The sequence below is a fragment of the Myiozetetes cayanensis genome, unplaced genomic scaffold, assembly GCF_022539395.1.
Source record: "Myiozetetes cayanensis isolate MyiCay16 unplaced genomic scaffold, myiCay2020 scf10, whole genome shotgun sequence".
Classification (NCBI taxonomy): domain Eukaryota; kingdom Metazoa; phylum Chordata; class Aves; order Passeriformes; family Tyrannidae; genus Myiozetetes; species Myiozetetes cayanensis.
The window spans coordinates 33,506,802-33,515,229 of NW_026086605.1; the positions used below are offsets into that span (position 1 = coordinate 33,506,802).

The window sequence follows — 8,428 nt, forward strand, 5'->3', positions numbered from 1 at the left end:
TCACTTCTTCACGCACTTTCCAAATTTCAGTGGTAACACCGAAAGACAAGGACGCAGTAATCAAAGGGTGTTAATAGAAAATACTTCAATTCATTCTTTCCATTTTTTTCCGCTGGGATTTTGCCTTTTCACCCGAGGAAGCCGTGGCTGGCTCAGCTCGCTTTGCATTTCCAGCAAAAACTCTTCCCGTCCCCCTCCAGCCTGCTGTGCCCTTCGCATCCCTCTGACACCCGAGGGTCCCCAGGGGCAGACCGGCCTCCCCCGCGCTTCCCTGCGGACAGCGGGATTTATTCTTTCCCGGTGATTCCCGGTGTTTTTGCCGGGATTGGTCGGTGCCCGGGCGGGACGCGGCGGAACCTTGAGCGGGGAGCACCCGGAAGGGGCGGGCGGTTCGCGACGGGCATTTCCGCCATGGCGGCGCCGCTGCGCGTGTGGGTGCACGGGACGGGACGGGACGGGAGGGGATGGAATGGGATGGGATGGAATGGAATGGGATGGGATGGAAGGGAGGGGAGGGGATGGGACGGAACGGGGGTGGCCGCGAGGGGGGAGGCCGCTGAAGCTGACGCGCGGTGTCCCGCAGGCTGGCGTGTGGCGACGTGGAGGGGCGGCTGGATGCGATCTTCGGGCGGGTCCGCGCCGTCCAGGCCAAGAGCGGCCGCTTCGACGTAAGGCCCGGGGGCTTGGGGCGCGGGGCCGGGGGTTCCCGTTCCCGGGGGGTTGCCGTGCCGGGATGGCGGGCCCGGGTCAGTCGCAGTGTTTGATATTCCAGCGAAGCGTTGTGTGCCCTCTGTCCGTGCTCCAGCGGCAAAGGTTGCCTTTCTCTGTGCTTTCAGATGCTCCTGTGTGTCGGGAATTTCTTCGGCTCTTCCTCGGAGGCAGAATGGGCCGAGTACCGCACGGGGGCCAAGAAAGGTAAGGAGGGAGGGTCGTGTCCCTGCCTCTGTGCTCCGGTGTTTGTCAGCATGGCCTGGGGAACGTCCCCGTTTTAGGGCTGTGGATCACTTTGGAGCTAATCTTACTCCAGGTCTGGGGACTTGTTCTCCAGGAAGGGTCCTTGTCCTGCACTTGGTGCTCCTTAGGGAGCAAGGGTGGGGTGGGAGGTCTGCCTGGACATGCTTTCCGCTGTGATTCCTGGGAAGTGTGGACTGGACCTGTGCTGGGGCACTGGAATTAAAGCTGACTGACTGCAGGAGGTTTTCTCTCTCAGCTCCAATCCCAACCTACGTGCTGGGTGCCAACAACCAGGACACCCTGAGCTATTTTCCAGACGTCAGTGGCTGTGAGCTGGCTGAGAACATCACTTACCTGGGTAAGGCTGCAGGGGCTTTGGGATCAGGGAGTTGCATTTGCTTCCTGGGGCTTTCACGAGTGTTTTCTGATCTTCCCATTCAACACTTTCCTTTTTCTAGAAGTTTCAAGGTGGCATTTTTTCCCTGTGGTTCAGACTGGAGTTGAACTCAATACAAAAATCTGTGTAAAACATGAAGGAAAGCCTTGATTATTTGTGTTTTTTTGTTTTTGTTCCTCTAACATTGCACTTGCCAACCAAAAGGAACAGTGGCTGAAAAAGCCTGTTCTTTAAGAGCATCTCCTTTGCTCTCTCTGTGTGGGAAAGGTTTTGTCCTTCAATATGATTTTGCTGTGTTACCTTTGCTACTCCAGTACAGCCACAAGTGTCAGCTGAAGGTAATGAAACTGTACCAAAGCTAAAAGGAAAAACCATTGACCAACAATCTAACAAGTAGTTGGACTTGCATTGGCTTTTTTCACTCAGCTTTTGGGTGGATTTTTGGGGAAGCAAGATAGGAGGGAGGAGAGAGAAGGCTGGGAGTTGTCTGAGGAGCTGCTTCAGGGAGCAGAGAAAAGACAGAGGATTGTCTGAGCAGATGCTTCAGGGAGCAGAGAGAAGCTGGGGATTGTCTGAGCAGCTCTTTCAGGGAGTAAAGAAGCTGGGGGTTGTCTGAGCAGCTCTGTTGTCCTCAGGGTTGGGTTTGAGCTAAACGGGGACTTCACTCCGGGCACAGAAGACAAGCTGCCTGTGAGGGCAGTGTCATTGTGTCAGGAGTGCTGGGCCTGGCCCTGTGCCCCTGGAGCAGCAGTGGCTGTGTCCCTGGAGCAGCAGTGGCTGTGTCCCTGGAGCAGTGGGTGGCTGTGTCCCTGGAGCAGCAGTGGCTGTGTCCCTGGAGCAGTGAGTGGCTGTGTCCCTGGAGCAGTGGGTGGCTGTGTCCCTGGAGCAGTGAGTGGCTGTGTCCCTGGAGCAGTGGGTGGCTGTGTCCCTGGAGCAGTGGGTGGCTGTGTCCCTGGAGCAGCAGTGGCTGTGTCCCTGCAGGCCGGCGGGGCGTGTTCAGCGGCTGCTCGGGGCTGCACATCGCGTACCTGAGCGGCACGGAGGCGCAGGAGCAGCCGGCTCCCGCCCACAGCTTCAGTGCCAAGGACGTGGCAGAGCTCAAAACATCCCTGCTATCCACCCCAAACTTCAGAGGAGTGGACATCCTGCTGACCTCCCCTGGCCCAGAGACGTGGGCACCTTTGCCAACAGCGCGGTGAGTGGGGCTCTCAGTTTCTTCCAACATCCAAAAAGATCCTCAGTGTAAAAGCATAAAAAATCTTCCCTGATCTTGGTCTTATGTTATGCATTCTCTTATAAGATGATAATGCATGTCTTTTAAGATTCCCTTGTGCACTGAGATCGTGACAGACTTGGATTGATGAAACAAATGGATGCAAACTCTGAGTACACAGAGTGGAATAAATGAGTAGGCTCTGGTTGGCAATAAAAGATAAAACCCTCTGGGCTTTTTTCCCCCCACTTCCAGGGAATGGCAACCACTACACTACACATCCAACATGTAGTTCTGTATAACACTGTTTCTTCTGGCTGCACCCTGACAGGTTCACATAAAACTTGGCTTGTATTTTGCAGGGAGAAATAGACACCAAGAAATGTGGCTCCAAGTTGGTATCAGATCTGGCTGCAAGTCTCAAACCAAGGTACCATTTTGCTGCCCTGGAGAAGGCCTATTACGAAAGACTTCCTTACAGGTTTGTAAAATCTTGTGAAATCTCATTTGTTTTCCGGTAAGACTTCTGTTTTGAAAGAACACAGGAAGGCTGACGTGCTGTCTGAGTGTCTTTTCAGTGCTTTATGTACCTATAGAGCCATGTTTTGCTTCCTTACAGAAATCACACAGTGCTACAGGAGACCCCACAGCACGTGACCAGGTTCATTGCACTTGCTGATGTTGGCAATACAAGCAAGAAAAAGGTACTGATGCCCTTGAATCTTTTTTCTCTTGTCAAGTACAGTTGTAGGGCAGTAAGCCTAGCTTTGGCTAACTGAGGGACAGCATCAGGACTTAAAAGCTTGGCTGAAGTGGAGGTGTCTATCTCACTTGAGCAATAGGTACAGAAAGAAGGCCTGGAAATGGGCAAGTATCTAGGTTGTGTCTCCATCAAGTGGGATACACTGGTGCTATTCGTCTTTCTTTAAAGTGAAAGCAGCACCTTGGGAGCGCTCCATAAACTCCTGGTTGCACTGGGTGGGACCCTGGCACAGTGGGGGTGTTTTTCCATGCCCTGATGTGCTGAGCTGTGCTGGTGTATGATCCCTTCAGTGAACAGTGCTTGCCCCTGAGCCCCCCTGTGCTTGTTGCAGTACCTCTATGCCTTCAGCATCGTGCCCATGAGCTCCATGGATCCCGTGGAGCTGGTGAAGCAGCCGCAGGACGTCACCGAAAATCCCTACCGGAAACTGCGCAAGGAGGCCGCCAAGGCCAAGGCAGAGGTACCGCCCTAGGCTCCTCCCTCTGGGCACTCTTGGAACACTGTTTGGCTCTCCCTTTGGGATATCTCTGAAAAAACTCCAGGGTTCTGTGTAAACTGTTTGCAACAGCCCCGCTGTACGGATGCGATGAGTGGGAGTTGGTTGGTGGGCCCCTTCTTAGACCAGCCGTGTGCTGGGCTCATCCCACAGCCTGGGCAGGGCGGGCTGAGTCATTCTGCACCTCTGCTCTGCTCCGGTGAGACCTCACCTGCAGTGCTGCCTCCACCTCTGGGTCCCCCAGCATAACCAGAACGTGGAGCTGCTGGAGCAGGTCCAGAAGAGGCCATGGAGATGCTCCGAGGGCTGGAGCATCCCTGCTCTGGATGCAGGCTGAGGGGGCTGGGGCTGTTCAGCCTGGAGAAGAGAAGGCTCTGGGGAGTGGCCTTTCAATCTTAAAATCTTCAACTATCAGAAAGATGGGGACAGATTTTTTAGTAGGGCCTGTTAGATACAGGGCAGGGTGTCATGTGTGCTGCATTACTTGGGGAGCTCAGTTCATTCTGTTCCAGGGTAGTCAGGAAGAATTTATTCACAGAAAGGGTGGTCAGGCATTGGAAAGGGCTGCCCAGGGAGGTGGTAGATTCCTCATCTCTGGAGGAGTTCAAGGAGCAACTGGATGTGGCATTTAGTGCTCTGGTCTGGTTTACAAGGTGGGGATCAGTCACAGGTTGGACTTTATGATCTTGGAGGGGTTTTCCAGCCTTGGTGATTCTGTGATGTTGATGCTTTTCGAAGGTGTTTCACAAAACCTCTTCAGGAAAACTCTAATTCCTGCATGTACTGTCACGCTCTGGGATGCAGATCTAACGGGCTTTGCTTTTCATTTTCGGTACAGGAAGAACCAGCTTGTCAGTTTTTCTTTGACTTGAACAAGCATCAGGGAAAGAAACGTCCCTTAGATGGGAAACAGGGAGGGGACTCCCAACCCAAGCAAGCCAAGAAACCCCGTAAGTATGAGGCTGCTTTTTTCCTGAGCTCTTCCCTCGAACCCTTGGATCATGTCCCTCCACCTTCCTCAGGCTGCTGAGCTGGATATGTCAGTTTGCCAGGGAGCTCTGTCACTGCACCAGGCACGGTGGGGGAATGCAGGAGGATGAAGGGACTCCTGTTTCCAAGGGAAAATACGTTTCAATAGGTGAAAGAAGAGTCAAAAGCATAGTTTAAAGGCTCATTGGGTCCGTGGTGGTTGTGTCTGGGCTGATGCCATTCACCCTCTGAACCAGACTAGCTTCTGAATGTGACAAAGCTCAGCTCAGGTATTGCAATTTGGGTGTGAATCCAGGTGTTCTGATGTGTGAATAGGCCAGAACTGACAAGTGTGTTTGACAGCCTCTGCCCTTGTCTGTACCTAGGCAGTGATTTTACCTCAGTGGGATTTGTTTGTTTTAATTTACTGGTGCTTTCTTATTAGTGAGCTGTAACTACTGAACTCCTGGAATCACTGCCCTTTCATTAGGTTAGAGAATGGCAGTCAGCAGGGTGTGACTTAAACCTCCTCTCCTGCTGGAATTTCCCAGAGGCACCAGTCTCCTGGCCAGACCTGCTTCCAGGAGCTGTGTCCTTCTGACACCTTCAGCACTTCATCACCTGGGAAGGGTGGCTGGAAAACAACAGGTCTTCTGTGTTCTGACAAATATGCCTCGTGCTAATCCTCATTTCCTTTCCCCAAAAAGCACAGCCCACGGGGCCCTGCTGGTTCTGCCTGGCCAGCCCAGAGGTGGAGAAGCACCTGGTCGTCAGTATCGGCACACACGTGAGTACCCGTGTCAGAGTCATGCTGAGACATGGCAATGTAGAATACCAGTCTCCAATTTGAAAAAAAACCCAAACTAACTTTATTTGCAATCGCTCTTGGGTTTGTTTTCAGTTTCTTTGTATCTCCTCTACAAAAGAAATAAGTGTAAACTCTTTAAAGTGAAGCGTGGCCCAGTTTTGCTATGGCAGCAGAGCTGGATTCTGGTGTCAGAGCCCCTTTTGCTGTGCCAGCCCTATGTTACCATCTGGCAGAACGTTTCCAGCTAGAGCTCAGAGTGAACTGGGACTTGCTTTGTGTCTGGAGTTGTGCAGGATCTCCCTGGGATGACTGGTCCCAGGTTGGTTATGTACAGATGAAACAGAAGATACCTTCCAGGTCAACATCTCATAGCACATCTTGGAGATTAATTCAATAATTGAATGAGTGATTGATTCATACACTTCACTTAAAGCTATTGCTCCTCTATAGCACAGTCCACTTCAAACTGCTACAGGGACAGGTTTATCCACAGGCTTAATTTAAAATTTTAAATGGATTTTCGTGTCAGAGTTAAGAAATTCTGGCCACAGTGGTGAAGTTCACTCAGCTGCTTTCCTGCAGACAAGAAATTCTCTGGCATTCAAAAGTTCTTTTTTTTTGTCCTTTGGCAGTCCCTCTCTCTCATTCCTCTAGTAATTAATAAACTCAGCATAAAAAGAAACTCAAATAAAATTGCTAATAAACCATCCCTAATAAGCACCGTAAAGGAGAAGACTCTCCTGTTCCTGAGGTTGTGGGATACTGGAATGAGTGGAGAGTAAACTCCCACGGCATGGCGAGTGTGTGCTGCTTGCAGGGAGTAACTGGTGTGTATTGTTTCACTCTAGTGCTACCTTGCCCTGGCCAAAGGGGGCTTGTTGCCTGACCATGTCCTGATTTTGCCTATTGGGCACTATCAGTCAGTGGTGGACTTGTCCTCAGAGGTGCTGGAAGAAGTGACCAAGTACAAGGCTGCCCTAAAGGAGTTTTTCAGAAGCAAGGGAAAGAGATATGTCCTGTTTGAAAGAAACTATAGGAGTCAGCATCTGCAGCTACAGGTATGGTTTGGGTGTCACCCTGGGAGAACATAAACTCGCACTGAATATAAACCCCACGTGAAGTGAAAGAGTCACTTAGGGGTTTATTGTGGTGGTTTCTGTGTGTGGCAGATCTGTGAGTGCATCAGAACTGTACCAGAACTACCACAGAGATCAGAAAGGAGAGGGCAGCGCTGAGAACTTCAAGCTTTCAGTTTTCAGCAATTTGTTCAGCTCCTACAGAAAAAAAAATCATCTCATAAGTTTAAGCCTGTAGAGACGGGTGCTCCCCTGTCTCGTGTGATGAGGCTGAGCTGTACTGAGGGGCACAGCAGCTCCAGTGATGCACTGATGGCTTTCTGCAAGGGCCCTCTTTGTCTTGTCTTGTTATGGAAATGCCCTCTCTCTCCAGGTGATCCCTGTCCCACTGGACCTCTGCACTTCTGAAGACATTAAAGAGTCTTTTATTACACAAGCACAGGAACAACAGATTGAATTGTTAGAAATCCCAGAGCACTCGGATATCACGCAAGTATGAGGCAACACTTCACCTGTTGCTTTCCCTCTGTCCTGCTTTAGGCTCCTGTTTCCCCCTGAGGTCACTTCGTGGGGTACGGTTAAGCTGTTGGAGGCAGAGTAGACTTTATTTGGGGATGTTCCAGATGGATTCTGCTCCGAAGGAAGTTCCCATGAAGATGTACAGATACATTGTTTAGCCAAAGATGATTCCAAGCTATGTGCAGGGCTTGCTGAATTTATTCATTCTGGTACCAAACATCAGCCCTCTTTTCAGCACATCAGGTAGTTTTAGGTTCTGATTTTGACAGGCTGATTTCTCAGCTGAGGAATGGGAGCGTGGCCTCTTCCTCTAAAACTCTGCTGTGCTAGTCCAGGGTGACCCAGTTGAGGTTAAGAATGACCAGACCTGTCTGAGCAGACCTGCCCAGTTCTCTCCCTTAATGACTGCGGTCACTGCAGAATTAAACCACAAAAAATATTCCAGTAGTGCTCAGGGTGCATCATCCCCTGGTGCTCCCAGAGGAAGTGACCCATCCCTATGGAAGGAGCTGTTTGAACTCCCACCATCCCTCTCCAGCAGGTCACTCTGAGGTGCCTGTGAAGAGGTACCTTTGCTCTCTGAAGAGAGAGAAGATAGGACACATCTGCTCTCTTCTTAGAGCCAGTGTCTCTTCCCACCTTTGTCCATGTAATGTGTGGTCAGGCACTGGAAGGGAGGTGGTGGAGTCCCTATCCCTGGAGATGTCCAAGCAACAACTGGACGTGGCACTCAGTGCTCTGGGCTGGGTGACAAGGTGGTGGTGATGGGTCCCAGATTAGGCTGGATGGTCTCGGAGGCCTTTTCCAGCCGAACGGATTCCGTGATTCCCAACGGGTCCCGCCGCTGTCCCTGCAGGTGGCACAGCCGGGGATGCCGTACTTCTACGTGGAGCTGGACACGGGGGAGAAGCTGTTCCACCGCATCCGCGGGCGGTTCCCGCTGCAGTTCGGCAGGTGGGTGCAGCCCCGGCCCCCTCCCCGCGGCGGCGATGCTGTGCCGGCGGCGATGCTGTGCCGGCGGCGATGCTGTGCCGGCGGCGATGCTGTGCCGGTGGTGATGTGTCGCTGCTGTGTTGCAGGGCGGTGCTGGCGAGCGCGGCGCTGTTGGCGCTGCCGGAGCGGGCGGACTGGCGGCAGTGCGCGGCCCCGCGGCCCGAGGAGGCGGCGCAGGCCCGCGCCTTCCGCCGCGACTTCCAGCCCTTCGACTTCTCCCTCCGGGACTGAGGCGGCGCT

At 52.4% G+C, this 8,428-nt stretch overlaps 1 protein-coding gene and 1 non-coding gene across 2 annotated transcripts; both read left to right on the forward strand.

The window, feature by feature from the left end:
- Positions 1-405: 405 nt before the first annotated feature.
- Positions 406-8,419, forward strand: CWF19L1 (CWF19 like cell cycle control factor 1). The gene is given in 15 exon segments (XM_050339271.1): positions 406-431; positions 584-668; positions 837-915; positions 1,211-1,312; positions 2,333-2,506; positions 2,509-2,546; positions 2,927-3,045; positions 3,184-3,268; positions 3,659-3,787; positions 4,662-4,773; positions 5,500-5,579; positions 6,449-6,658; positions 7,050-7,169; positions 8,052-8,149; positions 8,275-8,419. Coding segments are annotated over 15 exon segments (1,596 nt in total). The 5' UTR covers positions 406-411.
- On the forward strand, positions 6,743-6,882 carry LOC126634924 (small nucleolar RNA SNORA12). The gene has a single exon (XR_007627468.1). It is a non-coding gene; the product is annotated as a small nucleolar RNA SNORA12 (small nucleolar RNA).
- Positions 8,420-8,428: the final 9 nt, after the last annotated feature.